At 41.8% G+C, this 26,546-nt stretch overlaps 1 protein-coding gene across 1 annotated transcript in view; it reads right to left on the reverse strand.

The window, feature by feature from the left end:
• arhgap20 (Rho GTPase activating protein 20) overlaps window positions 1-18,995 on the reverse strand; it is a 35,238-nt gene extending 16,243 nt beyond the window's left edge. The window contains exons 1-9 of the mRNA XM_006793629.3: window positions 18,725-18,995; window positions 16,046-16,131; window positions 5,723-5,899; window positions 4,452-4,601; window positions 3,862-3,903; window positions 3,515-3,599; window positions 3,280-3,357; window positions 2,979-3,045; window positions 1,101-1,310 (exon numbers count right to left, since the gene is read on the reverse strand). Coding sequence (XP_006793692.2) covers window positions 1,101-1,310; window positions 2,979-3,045; window positions 3,280-3,357; window positions 3,515-3,599; window positions 3,862-3,903; window positions 4,452-4,601; window positions 5,723-5,899; window positions 16,046-16,131; window positions 18,725-18,817 — 988 coding nt within the window. The 5' untranslated portion in view covers window positions 18,818-18,995. The remainder of the gene's footprint in view (window positions 1-1,100; window positions 1,311-2,978; window positions 3,046-3,279; window positions 3,358-3,514; window positions 3,600-3,861; window positions 3,904-4,451; window positions 4,602-5,722; window positions 5,900-16,045; window positions 16,132-18,724) is intronic.
• Between the last annotated feature and the right edge of the window lie 7,551 nt (window positions 18,996-26,546).

The raw sequence follows: 26,546 nt of genomic DNA on the forward strand, positions 1-26,546 counted from the left end.
CTGTGTGATTGTTTGAAAATAAATGGCTGAAATGAGGCTTTTGTCAGGGCTACAAGCCAGTAAACACATATTCGTTAGCTTTCTGGTTGGGCGTGAGCAATTAGGCATGTATGGTGGCGGGGCTGTTATGGAGAGATTACATAAGACCCTGTTGTGCCTGAAGCAAAGGAATCTGAGGCAAAGCTTGCGGTTGGCAAACTGGAGCCTACTTGACTGGAAAACACACATTTTTTTTCTCCTCGGCTTCTTCCCGCCACTAAATCTCATCATGTCCTTTTTCCATCCTGGTCTCTGTACCCGCAGTTCATCCTCACTCCTGTCCACCGTCATGTTGTTTTTCTTCCTCCTAATTTATCCGTATCTCTCCGCTTTAAGATCCAAGTTTCAGTCTTTTGGTCTGCAAATCCTCTGGTAAATCCTCTCTGTCGTAGTTGTCTGTTTCTTTTTCCTTCACCTCTACTGACCTTCCACACTTACTCAATAGCTGTGTCATCTCTTTCTACTTTCCATCTTCCTATTCCCACATTTATCCGGTCCTTCTGGGGTTTCTTCCTCTTTGTCTGTCTGATGTTTTTCTTATTTTGACACCGCGTCTTTTCCAACCCCTGCTGTAACCCGCCGCTCCATTAAAATGCTCTTCCCACCGTCGATGATGCCTTCTTCCCCTTCTTGTCCACCTGCTGATTCAAACCGAGGACTAACAAACACGACGGTAACCTCAAAGATGAGCACAAACATACTGAAACGTTTTATATAAGTGGAACTCGCTCTGGGAAGTACTTTCAGTTCTGTATTAATACTTCTGTATCCTCATATTTCCTCTTGTGGTTTCACAGAGTTAAATTTATGGATGGATTCCTCACAGTGACCAACCATGTACTCAGTAAACCTAAGCTGCCACGGTAATGACAAAAACAACAATGTTTACTTCTCTCACTTCATGAATCTTCCATGGTGCATGAAGGGCCATCATCAGAATGCTACCGTTTTAAACCCCAAACGATTAACTTTAAATACTTAATGGTGGGTGTAATTTTAATACCTACTACTACTAAACACAACCAAAATACCAGACACATACTGACTATGAAATCCCTTACCTAAAAGTTGAGTCTGCCCAAGGACAGCCTTGTTGGGTTTCAGTATAAATTGGCACTGCGTGTCTGGAGGGAGACACTGGTCCAACAGAAGAACCCCTGGGCAGTCTGTGGGACTCAGCACATCCTTCCCTACTCCTCCTCCAAGTCCTCCACAATTGCTCCCACCGTCTCGAATGTGGCTCATCTTGATGCTGAAGGGAAACTCGTGGCCTGAATGAAAGGTCAAAGTCTAGAGTTTAGCGCTGGAGGGCCTGGTGTGTGCAGTCTGTGCACCTCACATGATGCTTTAAAAAAAAGGGGGCATATACAGCATTGCATTTTGCAACACAGCGTCATAAATTCTGTGTTTGCGTGTCAGGAATTCTGTGTGGACTACAAAACAAAAGATTATGGTAACACAAAAAACCCACAAGAAAACCACGTCCTCTGAAATGTTCCCAGATGGTGAGTTTTGAACCACTGATGCATGCATAGAAGTGAGAAGTGGAGAGTTTTTTTCTAAATACTCATTGAGGAAGAGACACTGTGTTTCTAGATGTCAGTAGGTTTTGTTATTCACCACATCCTACATCATTACCCAACTGTTGAACTACTTCTTTTAAGGCTGCCTTTAAAAGGGAAATATTTTAAGGTAATCAAATTCAGCCGTATCTATTGTGTGTCCCCGATGTGACTGGAGACCCGTAAAAACACAAGAAAGAGACTGTCTCCTTGTTCCTTTTCTCCGCAGATCAGAAAGTGTGTGTCTTTGAATGAGGCGCTCAGATTTGCAGCTGGTTGTGACATCAAAACTAGATAAGCACATACCCCAGCTGGTCAGCAGATCTGCCAAAATAGGACAGTGAGCCATTGTTATTTCCTAGCTAGAGCAGCTCCTCCAAACTCAAAGGCCAAACTGTTTGTTCTACGAGCACAACGTGCCAGCAAGTGTTAACAAATTACGCAGCTAATGATATCAGAAGGCTGAGGGAGAATAGGAAATTATGGGAAACAGTAAACAAAAGACTGTGTGTCAGTTACTGCGTTTTTTATGTTTTCTTTTGTTCTCTGGACCTTACTGACCTCAGATTGCTTTTTTTACTCTGCTTACTTCTTCCCTTCTCTGTACTGAATTTTAAAACCCATGAAATCCCAGCAGGGTCCCTCTTGTTTCTGTGCTTTTTCTTTTCTGCTGTCAGACAACACCGTGGCTATGAAGTGGCACGCGCAAACCATGTTCCAAGCTTCCCCTCTGCACTGATAAAAACCTGATTTTATAAAATCATGATACACGCACGGAGGCCTACGCTGTGCAATGATTTGGCCTCATTTAGATCTAAAAGGATCACTTAAAGCAGAGGTGTCCAACTCCAGGCCTCAAGCGCCGGTGTCCTGCAGGTTTTAGATATCACCCGCAGCAAATTAAAAACACACCTGAAGCAGATTAGTTCATTACCAGGCCTCTGGAGAACTTCAAAAACATCTTGAGGGGGTAATTTAGCCATTGAAATCAGCTGTGTTGGATCAAGGACACATCTAAAACCTGCAGGACACCGGCCCTCGAGGCCTGGAGTTGGACATCCCTGACTTAGAGAGAAAGACAGAAGCAAAATCATGGCTGCATCTGATATATGAATGGATTACTGAGCCAATTGGCTGCTGCAGTCATTCATTCACAGAGCGCTACCTAAAAAAGCCGTGGGCATCAACGGCTTAGTTGGATTTAAAAACGCAGATAAAACTGCGGGGTCTTCATGAAGGCTGAAATAAAGTTCTGTTTCATAACCAATTCGAGGTACCTGTGAGACTTACATAAACTCATTAAAAAGGGCTATAATGTGACTGCTTTAAGCTATTTTTTATTATTTTGTTTTATACAGTGATGTCAATAGGGCTCACCGATAAGTGGATATGGAGGGTCATCCCTAATGGAGCTCACCCACAGCCGGTGGTCTTTAACGCAACCCTAAGAAGAGAAAAAGAGAATCGCGTTTAATGAGATTGCAAAAAGAAACCCCTTTAGTAAAAACTGCTCTGACACCACTTCAGCCATCAGGTTTTGCACTGTTTCATAGAGCTTGTGAATCCCAAAAGGTTCATGCTGAGAGCCTCGAGAGACTTTTGTAGCATCGCACGACAAAGTTTAATATCTAGCGATCATCAATCACTGGATCCTGAACACAGGCCTTTGGTTACTTACTGATATGCCGAACTGCAGCAGAGCCATGCGGATGACTTCAGTGGTGCTGTCTGTGTTGCTGACCGCAAGCGTCTTGGCCTGGTGGAAACATTTTTGGGTAAACATCACGGAAATATGTAGATGTTTGTGTGATCCGTAAGTTATAGTGGTGCTAGAGATGTTATTAATTACCCAAATAGCTGTTTTTGTGCTGACGGAGGCAATAAAAACTCACGGGGGATGAAGGGAAACTTACGTATGCACAGTTTCCAATATCCTTTGCGAAGATTTTCAGAGGAATGGTCTTTGGGTCGTCCTTCTCTTTTCCCTCACTTATCCGACTGAGTTTGGTGGAAAACAGGGAATGGGAAGGAGGTCAGTGTTATAGTGAGAATATTGTTTTAGAATAACACTTTTGTATAAGTTTATGAATTTGTCTGTTAATACAAAACATTCATGCTGTGGAGGCTTCAGCTTAATCATTTTATTCTTTAAAATCAAATCCTTTCTGGCCCGTAGAGGGGAATCGGATTTGCAAGGAAGAACTTTAAGCTAGACAAAGCATTAGGGCCAAAGAAAAAGAACTTTTAATCAATATGTTACCTGTTGACGAGCGCCAGCCACTTGTCCTTAGTCTCTTCAGAGCTGAAATGAAATCAGTGATGTTATAAAACACAATCAGAGGAGAAGTAACTGTCGCTCTTGCTTTGTTATGTAACTCCCGCCGTTAAAAACCAGACTTCCCCCTGGAGCCATGACTGGATTCCTCTTAATGGAAAATATAATGGGTGTGTTTGTGAATGGGTACACAGGTGTAGATGCTGCTAAGGCAGGTGCAAATATACGGCGCTGAATACATCTGTACGTGCTGCATGTTTGTGCCTGTGTGTGGTTGCTCGCTCTATTTTTACTGAGAACAGCTTTATGACTGAAAGCTGCCTTTGTGCTTAAGCTTTTTATGGATTTTGCGGTGGGGTTCTCTACTATACTGTACATCTGCACCTCAGTACATTGCGTACTCTTCCAGAAATATTCAGGAGTAAGCGGCTAACGGGCTGGCAATGAATACTTTAGAGGAAATTGAGTTACCTCAAGCTTCTCCTGTTTGATCGAATCAAGATAATTTGAAAAAACATGGCTACATTTCACCTTCTAGGAATTCCTATTCTTGAATGTGAACAATTTGTACATACCTGAAGGTGGCTACACAGTTACAGGTGGGCCAGCCCATCACGAAGCTCCTCTCGGGGTTCGTGCTTCCTTCGCACACTTCCTCCATGCAGTTAGCCGTCCACATCTCGCAAACCCGGACCTGAGCCTTCACCTTGAAATGAGTAGGAGACCTGCAAACAAGCAAAACAGCATGCTATATTACAGTGTTTTGTGATAAATGTGATAAATGCTCATATCTATCAACTGGTTTCAGGGTTTCAAGGCATTCCACAAGGAAGTTTTTGGGCATTAAGTGTGGAATCTGACTTAGTTTTCTTTAAATAACTGATGTCCATAAACCTCCTGTGGCATATGGCAATCTAAAAAAAACACTTAATATAGAAGCAAAATATTAAAAGATTCAGCTATTCTCAGACGTTAAACACAGGCATGCTCAGTAGACGTGTATTTATGTGCCACAGCATCTGTAATTATCGAGGGAGATGATCCAAATGCATACATTTGGCAAACAAACACATACTCTCTGCTTTATGGATATAAAGGCGCACGCACACAGACACACACACCACTCAACTTTTTAAAAATTTCCCCTCCTCCCTCTTGCTATCGCTATCTTTCAAACACATACACACCAACACACATTCCTCTAACTCACCCTGGGTTCAGCCACAATGTATTAAAACCAATTATAGCATACACTCTCTCCACTGAGAGGGTCAGCTCCGCCCACTGGCACATGACTCCCAGGACAGACCGCAGCCATCCTGCTGTGTCTGCACTGAGGGGTTTGTGTGTACAGTAAGTACATACTGTAAGTGTGCAGAGCTTGTGTGTTTATGTGTCTGTGTGAGTGTGTGTGTGTTTGTGTGGACCTCAAAATTGTCTATGTGCTCTTTGCTTTCTATATTTGAATGTGCTTGTGTTGTGTAGTTTGTGGGTGGGAAGCCCCATACTTTAGGCCCAAGGCGAGCCAGTTTGGCTTTGATCTGAGCCAGGCTTCATATGGATTTAATTGGCTGGGAAATAATTATATGCTGGGGGAAAAAATGAGGGACAAAGTAGTAAAAGAAGCAGGAGAGTATGTAAAGAGAGACAGGGGGAAACTCCGTCCTTCACAAATTTTATGACCAGCAAACAACTAGGAACAATGAAATGTTGCACGGCCACTTTTTGTTCCTATTTTTCCCTGTTTATGTCACTTTGTCTCTATTTCCTGTTCCGCCCCCTCTCACACTCACAACCACGTATAAACATCTCCCCGTCATTTCACAAAACACTGAAAGAAACTTACTTGGCCTTGGTGACGAGCAGGGTGTCTGTGAAGAGGAAAAGGTGTCTCTCCTGGATCTGCAAGCCGGTCTTTAGCTGTGTTTGGGCGTGACCCAGGAACAGACGGCCTGGACACTCAGCCAGGAAGGCCTGGACTAGAGGACAAGTCTCTGGGCTTACTGGCGTCAAGCAGCTTTCCCTGGGGGGACAAAACCGAGACAACTCAGACGCAAGGAATGATTTACACTATTGATCCCCAAAGGAGAAATTTGTGGTTTGGAGTATGTGGAAGCATGCACTGAAACAACAAGTTTGGAAACACAGTTGGACTGAATTTCTCTTTGCTTCTCTCAACAGCTATTGCAAAATTGCCACAGAGCTCCTGAATTGCTCACAGAAGCTGCCGAGTGACAAGAATAAAAAAGAGTGAAGAAACATTGTGAGCTTGAAACTCCTGAAAAGTGAGTTGTAATCCACTGTGAGGATAGAAAGAGGAGATTTAAGTAACTCGTCTGAGCAAGACACTTAAGAAAGTGTGCATCTTTCTTACTAATGGATCCAAATCAGGCTCCCCCAGCCCCTGAGATACCTACCACCATCACCAAACTCAAGAATCAAATGAAAGACTATTAGCTTAGAAGGATGCAATTCAAACACTACCTCCCTTTAATTTGGATTACCACCAGGAAGACGTTAAGGCATAAAATTTCTGCCTGGCATCGTATGAGGAAACTAGCTCCATCCCATAAACACTGAGGAAGCTATTACGACTTTAAGGTTGGGAGCCAATGCTTTGCGGTTTTGAAACAAAACCCATGGTATAGCTAAATCTAAGCAACCTTCAACGTTTTGTATTATGTTGGCCACAAGACCACGACTTTATTTCCACACACATTTGGTTTGGTGGAGTAATACTTTACTCTTTATTCCTGCATGTTTTCTTGTGGAGGGTTTTTTTCCTCCAAACTTATACAGAATGTGAAACAACCAGGAATCGTGTAAGTGAAAGCAGGAATCCCACGTAGCATGTGAGCCAAGCTGTGAAAAGGCTTAGCTGACCCTCCAAATAGCTCTAAATTTAAGCATTCCTCCTCATTTTTCTCCTCATTCCGACTCTTATTCCCAACGCACCTAATCTAACTAATACAAAAAAAGACAAGATTATAGTTTTAGAACATCAGGGAAATTGTTTGGCTACAAAGCAAAATCATTTTTTAGAGGAAGAGGAAATCATTTGAGAGCTCCATCCTTTCCTGTTTATTTGGAGGTGGCTGATAAAAGACCCAAATATCCACTTACGTACACATTTTAAATCTTTCTCCGCTTTTCTTAGTCTCTTTCATGTAAACAGACGTGTGCAAACACAAACACATACACTCTAATGCATGCACACACCCTCTTTTTAGGATAGTTTCTCACCCCCGATGCCTACCAGGACACATGCAAGGACACACTTTTCTGCTGCAAAAATCGGAGAAAGAAGCAATATTTGGAAGCCGGGGAAGATGAATCTCTGATTCGCCAAAGTCCTTCCAGCTACAGCATAAGCGGTTACGTAATTAATTAACAAAAACCAGACGGCCACGCTAGAGTGCTTTCATATTATTTGTCTTTGTGTGTCATCCAAAAATAAATTCATATGTGGGCTCAGTAAATTTAATTAGGTTCAGTGAATTTAGCCAGCAGAGCATCAGTGATTCAGTGGAAGATGTTGGCCTGCAGAACCAGGATCCAGGACGACTACACGGGCACACTTACAGCTTAAAAAATAAATACTTTCCGTGTGACGCAGTTTCATTTCTTTTGTCTATTTACCCTTACCCTCCAGTCATATAACTAATGCATGTCTTTCTTTGCATCGCCCTCATATCACAAATATAAATTCTTCAAAGCACAGCTGATAGCTGGCTCTTATTAAATCTTTCAAGATGGCACCATAACGTAACGTTGCACACCCCCTAAAACAGAGAGGGACACCGAAATGTAGTTGAGAAATGCTTCTGTCAGAAGAGCCCACACACACACACACACACACACACACACCCCAGATAGCAAGGAAACATTGAAACAACGTTGAGTCAATATCAGGCGACGTCATTGAACCAACGTTGAAGTGTGACGTTGACCTAACGTCACTCTTGCACCCTTTTTTAATGTTGAAACAACGTCAGGTTTTGATGTTGAATCAATGTTGAAACCTGACATTGAAACAATGTCAGATTCTGATATTGAAACACTGTTGAGCTATGGTGTTGATTTTCCACCTCTTTCGCACAGTTGCTTTTTATTAAAACAACAGTTAAATCATGACTGGAAATCTACCTTTCTTTATAAGTATTTTAACCAATACTAAACTACTGCATGTTTCCATCAATACTTAAACCACCTAAACACATAATTGTACTTATTCCTCAAATTGGACACCCTTTATAAAAAACAACAACAACAAATGTCTCACAATGTATCATGTCAATATTAATATCCTAAAATAAGAAAGCATTGCATGTGATGTAACAGAGAAAAAAAATAAACAAAAAAAAGGTCAATAGGCATGTTTCGTTTGCTAAATACTTTATTAAAAAGACAGTTTCCTATTTACATTTATATGTTTCACAGAAGTTTGTAATTTTTTACTCTGGGATGGGGATGCATGATGTGCGTCCTGCACCACCCATACCCATACGATCTGGGGCGTATTGGAGCCATTTCTGCACTGCTTGTGCAAAGACAAACTCGGACATAGAGTTTGCCCCTAACTGCTGCGTCAGGCCATCTAGGAAAAAAATACACACACACAAACACAAAAAGTGAATTAGAGCACATGAATGAGCTCTTGGTAACTGTCTTCAGCGGGGAGAAAGTATGTAAACTCCTAGGCTGATAAACATGAAAGTCACCAGGCGTAAATCTGCAAACTGCCGCATTTGATTCCCAAAGAGCTATGAGCGGAAAAAGTGATAAGTCTTAGCATGGTGTGCCGTGTATCCTTTAAAACAAAATAAACATGGGGTCCTCGGGCTGTACAACTACAACCCGAGGACTAAACAAGCCAAAGACCAAAGACTCCATCTCCAGATTAACCGGACATGAAAGTCTTGTTATTAAGAAAGACAAAGTAATATAGCAAAAAAACTGTAAAACTTACCACCATATATGCATTTGCAGAGCGCTGTATCTTTAAATGCCATTTTTTGCTTTGTCTGGTCCTTGGTTTTTTTCCCTGCCCAGTTGAGTACCGAGGCCAGCTCGTTTGTAATGGCATAAGCCATTACACGGCGGACTCGCACCTCCAGTGTGGTCCCTCCAATCAAGGCAAAGCGTCTCACCTATAGACACATTTTAAGAGATGGAATTAGCGTGTCTCATGTCTTAAATGTGTATGCAAGTGCTTGTGTGTTTAATCAACAGGCTGTTGTTATGTATTTAAATCACATCTGACAGCTATTACACTTTATAGTTACAAAGTGTACATAACCTTTATATACTTACCATTGCCTTATTTGCCTCTTATGATTGAAGAGCTGCCTCTGCATTGTTTAGCTCCTCAATGTTGTGCAAGGGCAAATCCAGAGGCAGTACCCCAGCATCTACCGATTCATTTCAGCAGGGATGGCGGATGGCTCTGACCTCCTCACGGAGTTCGTTAACAGCTGTCGTCAGGTCTGACTGCATAGCTAATATCTTTTGTGAGGTCGCATCTGTTTAAAAAAACAATTCCAGAAAGATTAATGGCTTAAGCAGTGAGAGGCGAAAAACTAATAAATAAATAATAAAACGCAGTTTACGTGTGGACAAAAGGTGCAAACGCAAGGTAGGTGAGCGTGCATCGTAAAGTTAGGTGAGCGTGCAACGTGAAGTTAGGTGAGCGTGCAACGTGAAGTTAGGTGAGCGTGCAACGTGAAGTTAGGTGAGCGTGCAACGTGAAGTTAGGTGAGCGTGCAACGTGAAGTTAGGTGAGCGTGCAACGTGAAGTTAGGTGAGCGTGCAACGTGAAGTTAGGTGAGCGTGCAACGTGAAGTTAGGTGAGCGTGCAACGTGAAGTTAGGTGAGCGTGCAACGTGAAGTTAGGTGAGCGTGCAACGTGAAGTTAGGTGAGCGTGCAACGTGAAGTTAGGTGAGCGTGCAACGTGAAGTTAGGTGAGCGTGCAACGTGAAGTTAGGTGAGCGTGCAACGTGAAGTTAGGTGAGCGTGCAACGTGAAGTTAGGTGAGCGTGCAACGTGAAGTTTGAATTGAGTGCGAATCGAAGCGGGTGCTCTCCAATCATTAAAAGTAACAAAGTCATTGAACACATTTATACAGTTACCTTTACGTTTATCAATCATATATCACAGATTTACAATTTTTTGTAGTACTATGCTAAAAAGCAACTGCAGAGCGAAAGTCTGGGTCAAGCTCCGAGGCGACGGCAAGAACAAAGGAACCCTCGAAGCGTTACAGCTAGCTAGCTAGCTTTGTAAGCGAATATAACGGAAAAGTATGAAATGAAAATGTTTTCTTTGTTGACTTTGTTCGCAGTGCAGTTTATTTGTTGCCGGATTGTAAGATGAAAGTAGACACAATTTCGGGCTCCCACATTTTGTCCGAAACTTTACATTAACAAGTTTGTTTGTTTTTTACTGTTATTCAAATGCAACCGTGAAAATAACGAATAGAACAAAAGTCATTCATTCTTACCTTATATTAATCGTGGTGCAGGCCAGTGCAGTGCATGAACTGATGCCTTCTCCGGTCAATTCCGCTGAGAGTAAATCTAATGTCCCGCTCTACCGTACAAGACAATGGTTACCTGAAGGGATGTACCACTGTGAGAGGGGGGGCTATGGAATAGTCCAAGTGGTAGCAGCTTTAATTTCCCGCGAAACCATAAATCAATGGTTTTTCAACGTGATTGTTGTCACCTTGTCAACTATAAATAGATCAAAAATCAACGATGACAGAACAACAGTGAATCAATGTTATTTCAATGTCAGTGTCAGGTTTCATCAGTATTTCAATGTTGTTTCAACATTGGTTTTGTGTTGACATTTCAAGCATGACGATTCTGATGGTTCAGATGGAAAATCAACATCTGTTCAATGTCTCCTTGCTATCTGGGACACACACGCACAGATCAACATGGACAATAACACCTTCCTGTAAAGCCTCTTTCACATCTCACTTCCACACAAAAAAGGCAACATCTTCCGTATTCACCGCACATCCCTTCCTCCTAAATGTTAGAGTGACAGCTGAATCGGACGGATGAACAGCTAATGGCTCCAATGTGCATCGTGTGATGTTGATAAATTGAGCGTCCACCCCGCCCGCGCATACATGGCCACCTTTGTTCAGGCACGGCTCCGTGAGGAGAACTGTTGACTTTCTAAAACACGATATGGGAGGAGGGAGCGGGAGTTGTACAATGAGCTGCACAACGCCGCATACTAATGTCCCCGCATGAATATTTAAGCAGGAGCGGGAAACATTTCTGCATAAAAGTCTTATAAGCATAAATCACCCAGTCTGACAGTCACAAGTGAGTTTCATTTACACAGCAAAAACTGACAGATTTGTGAAAAAATGCCTCCTAATCGTTAAACGCCTGATTGACGAGGAGTTGAGCGTATCGAGAAAAGAAAACGACACCGTGAAACCGAGAACTACGAAGTTATAAAGCTCGAGGGATGGAATTATAAAAAAACAAGCGTTACAGAGAATGAAGAAGACAGAATTGGTGTTCAATAAAAAGGCCAAATTTGAATCACAAAGAAAAGCATCCTCATCACTGAGCCAGACCCTGCTAACTTATTGTGACGGCCCAAATGAAAACCCAGCTGCAGAAAGAAATGGAGCTTTTTCACGTGTAAAGAAAAGCCTGTGGCTGTGGCATCTCCTCAGCCTCGTGCAGCAAAAGCACACATGTAGTCCACCGAGTATTTAAACCATGAAGGCCGGGATGAGGAAGATAAGTAAAGCCTTAGTCATGGACATAAGTATGATCCATCAGGTGTAAGTGCTACATACCCAGAGGAAAAACAGCTGGACAAACAGCTGGAACTTTCTATGCTTGTCTTGTTTGTTGCTTAGCTTTCTTTCCACTCATTGTTTCCACTTTCTTTTTACCACTTATTTCCAGTTCCAGGTATTTCCCATTGTATCGGGACCTTAGTGGGGCTAGATGCGCTGCTTTGCTTATATTGCTGTGTCTTGATGCACAGTTTAAAGTCTCCCCAGCTGTCAAACAGTCAGCCTAGACAGAACAGACTGACTCCCTCAGGGCAGAAATGACACTTACATAACTCTGTCCATCTGCTCAGCTTTGATAATAACCCTGAGAAGAACTCTGAGTGTCATTTATGTGTCTCTGTGCCTCATCTGGGTCATTAATTTGTCTGCTAATTTGTCTTTGGTGGCAAATCTGCTTTTCCTGTATTAAGTCAACACATGGTGAGAAGAAGCAAATAAATGGAAATATGTTCAGAGCAAACTTTCAGCCTCGCTCTTATTTCTCATGAAATAAATTCTGACAGGGAATAAAAATAAAGATAGGACGAAAGAGCAAAGTCAGAGATGTCCGTGTTTCCTCTTTCACCACCTTAAAGGGGAAGCCCAAGCCACAAGAAATTAAAGGGGGGAAGAAATCGAAAGGAAAATAATGTAAGAAGCTAAATATTTTATTCATTTTGTGACCATTCATTAAATTTCAGCACAGTTCAGCAGTCTTCAGTCAAAGCTAGTTTCTTCTTTCGTCTCCTCTGCTCTGCGCAAAGTGAAACAGAGAGCAGAGGAGAGACTGGTGAAGTGCAGATAACGTTATTTAATTTGGAGACCCCCTTCCCCCAACTACAAGAGATGCCACCCGTTGAACCTTTGCATATGTTTCTGCACGAGGAGGGTTGAATCACCAACAGCCTGACCTCTTTGTCCCAGATAAAAGATCTTCAGACAAGCAACAATTGGCATCTCTGTGCACGAAGCAGTGAAAAGAGACCGTCTGTTAACAAGCGGATTTGGGAAGACATCATTTTTGCATAAACACACTCCACTCCGCACCATCGCCCGAATCACAGTGGAAGCTTTTGTTTATCGTGGCATAAAAACCCCAGAAAGCTGCAGTAAGACTGGCAATAAAGAGATTACTCACTTCATTACTCACACATTTCTGAATTACATTCCTACTATAGTTGTAACTAGGTCAGGAGCTTTGATAGGTGCCTTTTGCCTTCTACAGAACAACTCCTTAACCTTCCTAAAACCTGAAAAGGGGACTATTTTGCATCTTTCTATTGCTAATTAGACCCCTAAAAGGATGGGAAACCCAAAACCAAAAGCTAAAAAAGGCTAAAAAGCTCTACAGATTTGAAGGAAACTGAACAGCCAGGCAACATCTGATTCAGATACACTATAATAACCATTAACAATAACTCACTAACAACTCATTACTGCACATAAAACAATTAAACCTTGACCTTTTTTTGCTCTGCGTGCATCAGATAGGTTCATAGGCAAAATATAATGTTAGTTCATCCTGACACTAGTGCACTGATATAGACAAGGAAGCACACACACACGCACACACACACACACACACACACACACACACAGGGATGAGGTCAGAATCAGGAGCTAGAATTGCCTAGGGGCTGTCAGCCATGATATCCTTAACAGAGCTCATTATTACAACCAGGAAATGATTTTTGCATGATGTGCAAGTGGGTGTGTGTCCTTGAATTTGTCATTTTGAGATCCAGATGTCAACAACCAGGAAAAAAACTGAAAACTGAGATGTTTTTAATATTTTTTTACATTTCTAAAAGTCATTACTCAGGAATAAGATTAGATTTAAGATTAAGTAAAGAGCCGTGTGGTTGTCACATTTATGTGTGCGTGTGTGTTGCGGTGACACTGTGGCTGATAGCACGTGAAAGTGTGAGGTCAGGAAGGGTTCATGTGTATAGATTTCATTGCCTGAAGGTTGAAGGAGACCCTTAATCCCCCGCACTGTAGTTGGGAGGCAAAGGGATGACGTTATACTTCGAGATGAAGTGTGAGAATTTGTGCACGGAGGTGATGTAAATGGCTGCGCTAAAGGTCCAGAGACCCTTCCGGTGCCTCTTAGGGCTGATGGGAAACGCAGGCAAGGACGCATCTCAGGGACAGAGGGGAGGGAAAGAAGAAAAAAGAATCTCTTGTGAAAAAAGACACACTCCAAGCAATGGAAACTTCACCATGCCAATTTTTTTTTAATCCTTCGTTTTGTTTTTTGTTTTTTCCCCCGGTACCTCAGAACTCAGTTCACTGTAGCACTGTTATTTTAAAAAGTGAACAGGAGCCAAAACTCAGCGCAGTTCACTGACTGCACGAGTCATGAGCAGAGGGAAAAAAAGGGGGAAAGAGTTCAGAGATGAGACGAAAAAACAAAACAGAAACTCAAATCAAAGCCTGAGGTGTGTTTCACTTTGTAGCTGCTTTAGCTGCTCTGCACTATTTAATATGTAAATCTGTTTTTTCCAGCTGTTCTCAATACTGAAAAAATGAACTGACTGTGAGTGAGTAACAGCTTTATGAACAAGATGAAAATGCCAGACCAACAGGACACTCAGCAAGTCAATTCTCAGAGAGTAGCTCTTTAGCATAAAGTTAAAGACTTGACAATAAATCCTAGCCTATAAGGGCAAGAAGTTATCAAATAGAACAAAAAAGCTGCTTGCTTACAATAAAAATTTGTGCAAGGAGAGTTTGTAACAGCAGTAGAGCCTTTTTAAAGAACACTGCAGTGATACAATGATGTGCAACCCACTGCCAAGACCTGCTGGCACATGGATATACCCATTCTAACTGCTTTAATTGGGGCTCCGGGGTTTTATAACAGCCTGCATGTGGTTTGCAAATCTTAACAACAACAAATATGCATTCATAATAAAAAGTGCCCAGTTAATAAAGAAAGAAAGAAAGAAAAGCACCTGCTGCATGAAAGTCACATCAGCCTTTACCTACTCTCAGTCATCTAAGCACTCAGCTGGTAGCACCCCTGCACACACATATCCAGACCTTAATAACTACTTCACACACTCACTGACATGTTAGGTTCTGACCCCAGCTGACCTCCACCGGCCTCTAAGCCTCCTGATGTGAGGTCAGGGGTTAAGGGTGACAGCTGAGAGCGTCAGGTCAGCTCACACACACACACGCGCGCACACACACACACACACACACACACAGGTCAGACTTGGACAGACTCTCAGGCAGCCTCTGTTTGTCTTTCACTCAATAAATGGTCTCATGGTGTCGCACTCTGCATCCAAACAGAGCATCTAAGTTGTCTTTCTAACTCTGTTTAGCACATATGCACACACAGACACACACAGACCCTACAACAACAATTGCCTATTTAAGATTTTGTCGAAATCGTGAAGATTTACCATCCTGATCTCCATAAAAGCTGCCAACAGCAATTCTCTATAATGTAACAGTGGCAGTGGGAAGGCATCAGGTTTATTCACCAGGCACTCGCTTGTAGGTGAAATCATGACGACATGAAAACTTTCTAAAGCCTCAAAGTGCTTTGAAAAGCCAGCCTGCCTCAAAGTGTTTTTCCTCTAAAAACCTCAAAAAGCTGGCACTGGCAGAAAATTAAACAGAGTGCATAACAGAAACAAAGTTTCTAGTAAACAAATACCCTTCCTGGAGGGTTTGTAATAGCTTATTTCCGAAACTATTGAAGGAGGATGAAGGGATTTGTGAGATACGAGGGTGATGAAAAGCTCGACAGTTCTGATGGAAGTGAGGATTTAAAAGCCCTCGATGAATGAGTCAGAAAGGCCTGGCAGTCTTAATTCTGATGTCTGAGGACACTGAATGTGACAGAAAAGGGGAGAGATATCTGAATCTAAGTGATGAAATTAGACACTTTAATGTGTGTCTGAAATACTAAACACCTCAGACCTGGAACCAAAGGCTTCCACTTTTGCTCATCAGAGGCATATATTTTCTAATCAGTGATTTTTATCTCAGCCTCGTAGCTATACTTGTCTAGACCCTTGCATATCACCTCATCAAACTTCTTCCTAGAAAGTACTTTCTAGGAAGTTTGTGAGTCAGTGCAAATATCCATCAAAATGCATGAAGTCTGCAAACATGAGCAACTAGAAAAGTTATGTTTAAACAATCTAGAAAGTCTGTACGTGCAAAAAATAACAGGTTACTAGGCAAAGAGAGCAGGAAAAGGATTTTTTCAATACATTAAATTCAGTTTATAAAGCCTTTATAAAGCATGCATGGTAGGGTCGATAGTTTATGAAGAAAAAGGGGAGAAATATGGCACACAGTGGTGACAGCACCTCAGTATTTGTGTTTGTTGATACCTGGACGTGCTTCTTGATCTGGTGAGTGCTTTGCTGATGACGAGTGAAGGAGCTGACTGTCGTCTCTGCGCCAGGGTCTTCATCTTCTGCACAGTCAGAGAGAGAGAGGTGAGAGACGTGGGTCAGAGACATTACTTTGCGTCACTGTTTTCGGTTTGGTACAACACGCAAAGACAAAGCACACAGTCAGCACTGCTCTGAGCTGGCTGTTTAGCTGTGGTCGATGCAGGAAATACAGGACTTACAGAGAAGGGAAGAAAGCGACTAAAGAAATAGGAGAAGTGACGGCAGTTAAAAAGGAGGGAAAAGAGGAAACGAGCGAGATGGAGGCAGACAGAAAAATAAGTGACAGCGAGACAGAAAAGATGGCCGGAGCTGGGAAATATATCATCATCGTGTGATGTTTATGATGGTTCACATATTCCCACTGTGGCACGATAAATGGTGCGCTCACTCACAGAAGTATGACAGGCATCTTTATGTCCGCCACAGCTATTTCATTTAAACCTACAGCATGCCAAAACCTTGTTAGCTCACAATACCTCCCCCTCCTCCTCCCCCAAAACGTACACTACAGTGATTCAATCAGAGGAAGGCAAGAAATAATTAAAGTAGCGACCCAAATTAAATAAGACTCGGCTTCCTGGAATCTTTTTGGAGTTACTTAAGGGTGACATTCCTCTCTTAACAAACTCCTGTTAGTAATAGAGGTCAGAGTTGCTACAGCCCAGCCCAACATGCTGTGAGTTATTGGACATTTGGAAAAAAAGAAAGAAGCATCAGCTTCAATGTGCTTATTTTCTTTTTTTAAAAAAGGAACAATAGTTCACAGTGACACGTCTTGCCTGAGATGAATATCTGACACCTACAAATTAGTTGAATTGACTTCATGGTTTTGTGGAAACCCTTTAAATCGGGTTGGGTTTTTCCATTAATTTTGTGTAAGTTTGATAATTCGGTTCGTTTCCACGCAGATTGTCAAACGCACCAGCGACGTTGGTGACAGGTGTCATCTTGTTGTTCTGCCGTGGTGACTGACACGAGGCAGGACACCCTGAAGCCTCAAGTCTTAAATTATGCAGCCTGTGTGCTAAAGCCAAAGAGGAAGTCTGGACTGTAAAGCTGCAGGACAAGTACACATTATGTACCTGTCATGCCTGTCACGTACAATTCAAGAAAGCACATTCTCACAGAAATATCCGAGAGGAAAAAACAAGTCCTACTCAAAGAGATGCATGTGGAAACTCTATTTTCATGAGCATTTTCTCACTCTGCGAGGCTCTGGCTGACAGATTGCATTTCTCACAACTTCCTAAGGCTGAGCAGAGCCCAGTGTGTTGCAGACAGGCCAAAGAGCAGCAATTGCTCAGAGAAGGGAAAGAGAAAGGAGAGGTTGGGGTGGGCTACAGCAACATCCTTTGTAAATCCATAACACTATTTTTCACTATAAAATTCCAGGCCTGGAAAGTGGTGAAATACTTAGAAAAACACCAGTGTACTGTGCAGAAGTAACTAGTGGAGATCATATGAGTACATATTATATTTGCCAACCATCACGCACATCCTGTTAACCTATGGTCAACTTTTCTAACCCAGTTGTTGCTTTATGTTCGCACTTAGCGCTCACATCCTCCCATGCTGAAAGCTGCAGTTACTTGCTTTAAACAGGCGTGAGGAGGGGGCGCTACGCGTTCGTTCAGCAGCCGCTGGGAATCGTCTGCTCTATCAGCGACGAAGATCTGGAGGGAAATATTTACATGAAATAATTGTAATGCATAGCCCTCGATTTACAGCACAGGCAGTAATGTGGAATGACACGCAAAATGTGTTTATTTTCCCCCTCTTCTGTTTAAATACGCTATGCTCTCAGTGAAGAGAAGCCACGCAACTAACCGAAGCGCAACATCCATGCCCGTGTTGCCTGTGAAATTAACAAATAATCGCTCTTTATATATTTTTTTTCTGTTGTTTGGCTTCAGCCATACTTTCTGCACTCAGCATGAAAAAACAAAGTAATGACTTGTTTTGTTTTTTAAGAGTTTTTCTTGGGTAAAAAGTTCAACTTTTTATAAAATAATAATAATAATAATAATAATAATAATAATAATAATAATAATAATAACAATAATAATAATAATAATAATAATAATAATAATAATATATCACAAGTTGGAAAGAATGACCAGAATCCAGTCTTCTGGTTTTGCTTTTCTTTTTTCCACACTTAAGATTACACTATTCCACGTGCACAGGGTGGATCCACACAAGTCTTCAAGGACAAACCTTGATCAAGCCTGTGAAAAACTGTGATCACATAGACGCTCATACTATGTGCAATCACAATAACAATGGACGAGGAACAGTCAAGCGTCTTAATTCAGTCCTAACAATCCTCTAGACATGATGCGCAGCACACAGATGAGGGTTGAAAGACTGATTTTTTTTTTTTTTTTTTTTTTTTTTTTTTTAAAGACACATATCAGAAAATAACACAATGAAGCCAACAAGCCAGGAACAGAAACGTGCGTTTGGTCTTTTAACTCACTCTTGCAGATACTGCTCTGTGTCTTACATCTCATACTGTCATTCAAAAGTAAAAGAAGACCCACAACAAGCCCAAAAACGCGCACACACGAACAGAAAGTGCGCCTAGTTAACGTTACAATACTTCAGAGGTACCTTTTTGCTGTCGGGAAGCGCCTTGCTCTCTCCCGTCAGAGAGTCGGACCTGTTCTGTCCCATGGTCCCCTGCTGCGGTGACATGATTTCCATCAAGGCTGTATAAATCCACGGGTCCGAGCGCACCCACGGTATATTCCCATGATACGTAAGTAAGTCCAAAAGTTTATCCGGCGGAGAAGAGAGAGCGAGCCAGAAACGAATCCATGATGGAGAGGTCTGATCTGAAGTATGAAAGGAGGTGAGACTGCTCGCTTCTGTCTGTGTGTCTCTCTCTCTGAGCGCTGTTTGCTCTGAGCGCAGCGGTTACGGTGTACTTCAGCTCACTCTGAACTTCAAAGTTAAGACAATGAGGTACACAGCTTCCGCCCTTGCTTTTCAAAATAAAGTCACTTTTCAGCCCGTCCAAAGATATCACGAGACATTTTTATAAATCAAAAACAAAACTATGACATATATATATAAATACAAGTTGATATAAAATAACAACAGCAGTGGTGAATATTGCAGTGTTTGTTCAAATTAGAAACTTAAAAAGTGAGCGTAGACTAGTTGGAGAACAGCTCGATGTCTGTGGAGAGCAAACAGCTTCCGGAAGCCTGAAAGTGGTTTAATAAATTCCAAAGCAGAGGCGGACTGTCCGCTGGGAGCACCGGGATATTTCCCGGCAGCTAAAGGGTCATTTGGCCTACCGTCAACAGTCAGCTCGACTGTAAAATAAACAAGTAAGATTCTCAGTGGGTTCTCAGAATCCACACATCAAGCCACACTCTGGCAGATAAACTCTGGAAGCAGTGCGCACCTCAAAGACGCGTACAAGGAGTGCAGAGTCCAGACAAGGCAGGCAACATTTGCCTGCTCCTCTACCAATAATATTTCAGCTCCCTATAGAAAACGATTGTCACAAGGAAAAGCAAAGATTAACGAGAGAAAGGAAGGATTCGTTCATTTTCAGGAAACGTGCGAGCAGTTTTGTGTACTACTTCAATCTAAGATAGTTAAACTTATTTTGTGTCTCACTCTGTGAAAAGGTGTCTAAATAATGACTTTTTTTGGCACAGTTATGCTTACAGACTCCACTTATAGAAACAAGACAAATGCAATAAACATTAAACGTTAAAATATGAATATAACTGGTCTGAGAGGCCTGGAACAGAATCAGAAGAGTAGCATGAATAATTGTTTCAGTCCACCGGTGACTCCAACATCACTGATGACTGGCTGATGTAAAAGGAACAAATTTGTGGCAGAAGCAAGTATGCATTTGTGAGAGAGGGTGGATGTCAGCGACAACACTGAAAACACTATGATGGCACCAGGATGCTAAAAAATATGATTATGTAAATTATTGCTTGCAATGTCCCTTCCACAGACACATGTCAGTAAAAACAAAATAAAAGAATCTTGTTTCAAGCATTTGAATTGACTTCAGTGCAGTTTTTGTATTGCAACAAAAACTGATGTCAAATGAAGACTTTCTATCTAATTATTATAAGTGGTTCATATGAGTGCCAAATTTGGCCCTTCATGTTTTGACCCAGTTCTGTTGCTAAAATCATGCTTTAGTTTCACTCTTAAACCCCCCCCCCCCCCCTGTATATATGCATGTGAGTGTGTTTTCATTTGAAGCGCCCTCCCTGTTTTCTTTGGCAGTCGGTGCCATATAGAGCCCGCCTGTTTCTGCAGTACAGTAATGCAGTTTACAGAGGATCCAGTTCAGGTGTAAGAATGTACTTCCAGGGCCAATAATAATAATAACTGATGAGGAAGAATGTCCACAGTATTTTTTTATTTTTTAACACAGGCATGACGCTTAACTCATTTGAATTTTAGCTGCAGCTACAGTAAACCTCAGTGGGATACGTTCCTCTGTGGATTGAGAGTGTTTACTTTTAAAAGTCTGAAGGCAATCAAAAAGCACCCACCACCACTGAAGCTGATTTATTGAGTCTGTGAACTGAATTTTAAGCTCTTGCACATGTCCACTGGTTTCACGGTTAGGACTTACATATACAGGAGAAACCAGGGAGTATAAAATCAACAGCAACATGAGTGTTACCTGATATAAATGATATCTGAATACATCTGTATTTTTGTGCCACTGCGGTGTGTTTCAAAGCTTTAAAAAGCGTTTGGCTCACCTGGGAGAACATGTAGGTACCAAGTCGTCTTTCTTTCTCTTCTTTGCCTTGCTGTCTATGAAATTCCAAAGCTAAAGAACAATGACGGCCCACTGTAGACCATTGTCTCTTCTGCACAAACGTAAAGGTATGCAGTGATTGTTCCATCTTATCTGTCCTGTGAAAAGTGGCATGCATCGAATGATAAGAACACATTGATAGTGTTTGACCATCCTCTTTGATCACGTCACGAGCTACGTGAGACAGCAGCCGGAGAACCTGGATTCAGTCTAGAGAAAATAGCTTGATGCACAAAAAGCTGCATTCCTTTATTCTGCCACTAAATCAATGCTTTTATTCCAGAACAGAGTGCGGCCAAGTCATATTTGTCCCTGAACCTAAACTGCACTTTGTGCACTCTATTTTTTAGGGGTTAAATGACTGCCTTTGCTTCCTGCTGTTTTGGAGGGACCCAAAGCAAAAAAAACAAACAAAATAAAGAAAAAAAACACCAAAAAAAAAGAAAGAAAAAGGAAACAAAAATAAAAAAAAGTTAGACTAAATTGAGGGTGTGTCAGAAATGTGGTTGGAAACACCAATGGTTGACCATGACTGCCTCTGCACTGCACTGTTTTTTCTTTTACCACCTAAATGTTCCCCTTTAGATTGCACCAATAAAAAGTGTGCTTTGGATTTTGTTTTTGGTAACCATGGCAAAGCAATACATTTCTGCACACTTTTAATTCGTGCCAGAAATCCAAATTGGGTCACGCATCTCTGTGTCAGACGGCAGCCCCAAACTCCAACCAAGTTTGGCCAAATGGCTTCAGGTCTGAAGAAACAACTGGGAGCTTAATCTGCCCTAGGGATTCTGTCCTGGCATGAAACACAGACCTTCAATACATGTCCTTGAGAATTTCATCTGACGTTTTCTTTGAAGTGTGGGAAGCGGGAATGTCTCTGTCACGCCCAGGAAGCTGGGCTTTTGAAAACCTGAAGGCGAGGAGAGTATTGACTTGGACAACAAACAGTAGATTCCTGAGAGAGACAGTGAGCTGGAGAGTGTCCAGGGTTTTGACAGGAGCTGTTTATGAAGGATTCATTCATGTCTTTGGAGGGTTATGGTGTTAGGCTTTCACTTTGCATTTTAAACACATAGCAGAGTGTCTATTTAAAGAGCGCACTTACAAACACGCATACTCGTGTACGGGGAGGGGTTGATGACAGGCTCTAGTGGATAAACGGATAGACGGATTCAGGGACAGATAGATGTGTGTTAGATGACGGAGACACTTCAGGCAGACAGGGAGTAACTGTGACCCAAAACGGCATCCACCACCGTAGCCTCGACCGCCACTGCAGCAGCCACTGTCGCTGCTGCTACTTTAAAAAGCCAGATGTCCACGTGGCCGGAATCTTTCTTGAATAATCAATTATTACTGAAAAGGAAAGTTTTCACAAAAATCTATTCAGTTATGTGAAAAACTGAGTAAAACCTTACAGCTTCTATAGGAATTAAGTAGCAGCCAAGTGCAGCAAATCAAATGCGCTCAGTTAACTGATTACCAGTAGGTGTGAGCACCTCTATAAAAGCAGAAATGTTGACAGTTTGTTGCTCTGGAACATTCAGGTGTGACTTAAAAGATTGTGCATTGCTCATAGAAATTGTAAAAACAAAAACATAAGAGCTACAGCTCAGACTCTGCAGACCTCATTTAGCATGTGAAGTGTTAAAGTTAATAATAGTACAATTAAAAAAATACTGAACAAGTATGGCTTGTTTGAAAGGGTTGCCAGCAGAAAACCTCTTCTCTCTAAACAGAACATAGTAGCACAGCTTACTGTAGGTCTGCAAAGTTGCACCTGATCAAACCAAAGGACTTCAGGAACAATGTCCTTTGGACAGACGAGACCAAAGTGACGAATTTTGACGATAATGTGCAGCACGACGTTTGATGAAAACCGAATACAGCATATCAGCACAGAGACCTCAAAATATATGTGGTTAAAAGGGTGATGATTTGGGTTTGTTTTGCAGCCACAGGACCTTGGGCACCTTGCAGTCGTGACTGACCATGAACTCCTCTGTATGCCAAAGTATTCTAGAGTCAAATGTGAAGCCATCTGTCCTAAAAAGCTAATGCTTGGCTGATACTGGGTCATGCAACACAAACACAGCAGTAAATCTACAACAGAATAGCTGAAAAAATAAGGAATCAAAGTGTTGCAATTGTCCAATCAAAGTCCCGACGTAACCTGATTAAAACGCTGTGGTTGGACCTTAAGAGAGCTGTGCATTAATGAATACCCACAAACCTCAATGAACTGAAGCAACAATATTAAGAACAATGGGCCAAAATTCCTCCACATTGATGTTTGAGGGACTAAAGTTGGTACTATGGGCCGGCTGTAGCTCTGGAAGGTGAACAGGTTATCTATCAGTCGGAAGGTCAGTGGCTCAACCTACAGATACTCCAGTCTGTATTTCATAGTATTAATAGTTAGGCAAGAAACGGCTTCATTTATGCAGGGAAAATATTGTTCATGGAACAAGAATAAATGTTGCCAGGACACTGGATTCAAACCATTTAAACCAAATGCTTTGCACACCCAGCATTTTCCATAAGGCATGTTTCTTTGTTACAACACTCTTGGTGTTTGGCCTTTTCGTGTTCCTGCTAATATGTATATTAAGTGTTTGAAAAAGAAAATTGTGCTCTCTTTTTTCAGATGAGGACAGGCACGAAGAATTTAAAACCCCTAACTCTATTCTGATTAAACCTTTATGGGGGAATTCCTAATATGTTTATAGTGAAAAGCTCATCTACAGCTGAAAGTGAAAGCTAGTTTCCACTGTTTGGGTTTTTTTTCCATACTGAGCCCATCATCTGTTTACTCCTACGGGATTTAACCATCCAGTCTTTAAAGCCTCTGAGACCAATATCAGGACTAGTTTCAGAGAAAGAGAAGGCAAGAAATTTTAGCATCTCTCTTTGCCATAGTCAGCGTGTCTCTGTGTCTCTCGGCTTGTCTAAACACTGGCGTGGGGAGGCCGAGGCATATCAGACCTCGGAGACATGTGGAGGAGACAGACGGAGGCGGCCTGGGCGAAACAGACTGTGACAAAGCCTGCGGTGAGAGAGTGAGTCAGGTGGAGGAGAGCGAAGAAAGACGTCTAAACAATATTGTGTTGGAGATGGAAATTGTGGGTTAGCTGGCAACTGTTTCTAACAGATCTGTCTCAAGCGGTGAGACATTTTCAGGGCTGGTTTTAAGCTTTTTAAATTACATAACAGTCAGGTCTCAATCACGTTAAGGCCACTTTAAAGCAGACTATGCCCCACAAGTTGTATACCAAAATGCTGTTTGTTTTCTTTGTTTCAGGCCAAACTGAGAACTTCCTTTGGTTTTCTATTTGCCTGTTTACTAGATAAAAGACAGGGTTTATAAATCATAGCACTTTCACATTACGGCACAAAATTAGCTGGTTTATAGGACAGTATATAGTATATATATATCCAGCCTATAATCCTGGAGAAATTGTTCTAAAAGTTACTTATGCTTTCTATAATTATCTTGTGTGTTGTGGTTTATACGTCACATTTCGTCCCGTCTGGAGTGGAGCTGTTATGCTCAGTTCTGCCACATGTGTATGTTCAAGGGCTCTACCAGAGTAAAATTCAAAGTAACTGACCTTGATGTAGATCCTCAGTTCACACTCCATCCACTGTCTTAAACATATTGTTTCAGCTCTCGGATTGGCTGCCTCTTGCAAATGAAAGGTTGGTCCAGCAGGTGGGTGGAGCTGCCAAGCTCACAACCTGAAGCCTAATATTTTGTTGGTCCCCCTTTTACTGCCAGAACAGCCCGACCCATCGAGACATGGACTCCACTAGGCCCCTGAGGGCATGCTGTGTATCAGACTAGGCCACCTTCTCCCATTGTTCTGTGCTCCAGTTCTGATGCTCACTTTTCTATTGTTGGTGCTTTTGGCAATGGACAGGGGTCAGGATGAGCACCCTGACTGATCTGCAGCTATGCATCCCTACATGCAATTGAACCCTTTGTCAAACATGCTCCAATCCTTATACGTGCCTGTTTTTCCTGCTTCCAACACACCAACTTTAAGAATAAAATGTTCATTTGCTTCCTAAAACATCCCACCAACCAACAGGTGTCATGATAAGAGAATAAGATTTATTCATGTCACCTGTCAGTAGTCAAAATGCTATCTCTGATCGGTGTATAGCTTCAAAAACAGAAGTTGCTCAACTTTATTTATACGTTATTACATACGTTCCCTGTGTAGGCACCTCTTAAACTGTTTTTCCCCTTCTAAAGGCACATTAATGTAAAAAATCTACATGCTGCTAATAGAGAGATGCCAAACCCATTGTTTTTGTAACAGTGACAATAAAAATCTATTCTGTTCTATTCTACTCTATTCTTTATTAAAGAAAAGAGGAAGCGTTTAACTAATCTAGCAGAAGTATGGTGAGTGCTGTAGAGAGACTGTGGAAGCAGCCATTTATAAAAAAAAATTATAAATTAAGCCAGCTTTCTTCTTACTGGCGGCTCTTTGCAAACAGAGGGTGTAAGGACTGCCTCTCCAACTTGTAAAGCTGTTTTCAGTACATTAAAAAAGGTCAAACAATCCATTTTGTTGCCCTGTCCTGGGAACAAGCATAAAACTCTGAGACAGAAAGCAAAAACAACCCAAAAAACAATTTTAATTGATTGTTGAAACAAGGAGGATGTGTGAAAAATGCATTTTTTTAATGGCCATTTTGAATTGTGTGAAACCTCCTGTTGTCTAAAACTTTGCTGTCTGAGAAAAACAGACAGACAGACTGTCATTCAGTCAGTCAGAGATACTGAGACTGAAATCAGAGAAACAGACGGTCTAAGCCTGGCTGCTGGTCTGCTACATCTGCTCTCTAGTTAGGGGCACACACACACACACACACACACACACACACACACACACACCCTCCTGCCTTCAGACCCTCTAGCCCTTGTAATCTGATTAGCACAGTATCCCTACAGAGTGAAAGATGCTACTGACGCGCTGAAGGTTTGTGCTTCATAGTTGTTGTGACGGACTCTCTGTCACTATGTCATTCGCTTAGTTTGCAGTGTGCATTGCATCCAGTATCTTAACGATACGAAATATATCAAGCTAAACTCAGATCCAGAACAAAGAAGCCATTTAGAATACATTCATTACGCTTTAATTTAATTCCGTGTGATTTTCCGCAATTTGGACTCATTTAGCTTTTGAGACTTGGCTCATAATCAGGGATTCCTTTTCCTGCGTATATGGGAGAGTGTGCACATGTTTTGCTTACATGTGTTTACTCGTGCTCGCCCACAGACATCTTAAGGATGCAGCAACACGGGTTAGGTTATTTAATGAGAACTCAAAAAATGTTGTGCGTGGTGCAGATTCAACCACACCACGTTTCTGTGTTACAGAGCCAGAGATCCTCTGTGCACTAGCGCTGTGGATCAGCCAATGTGGTACTGGGATGTTGTGGCACACGTGCGCCTATCCCTGGATATCCCCCGTTTCTATAAAATCAGGTATTAAGGGGCACTGTCTATGTGCACCTGTGTTTTAAAGTCAGCTAATTTAAGTAAGTTGGTGTGGCTTCATCACATTCCTCCAAACTTAGAAAAGGCGCGTGTGTTCCTCTTTTAAA

Source organism: Neolamprologus brichardi, chromosome 16, assembly GCF_056152115.1.
Source record: "Neolamprologus brichardi isolate AB-2024 chromosome 16, ASM5615211v1, whole genome shotgun sequence".
NCBI classification, from domain to species: Eukaryota; Metazoa; Chordata; class Actinopteri; order Cichliformes; family Cichlidae; genus Neolamprologus; species Neolamprologus brichardi.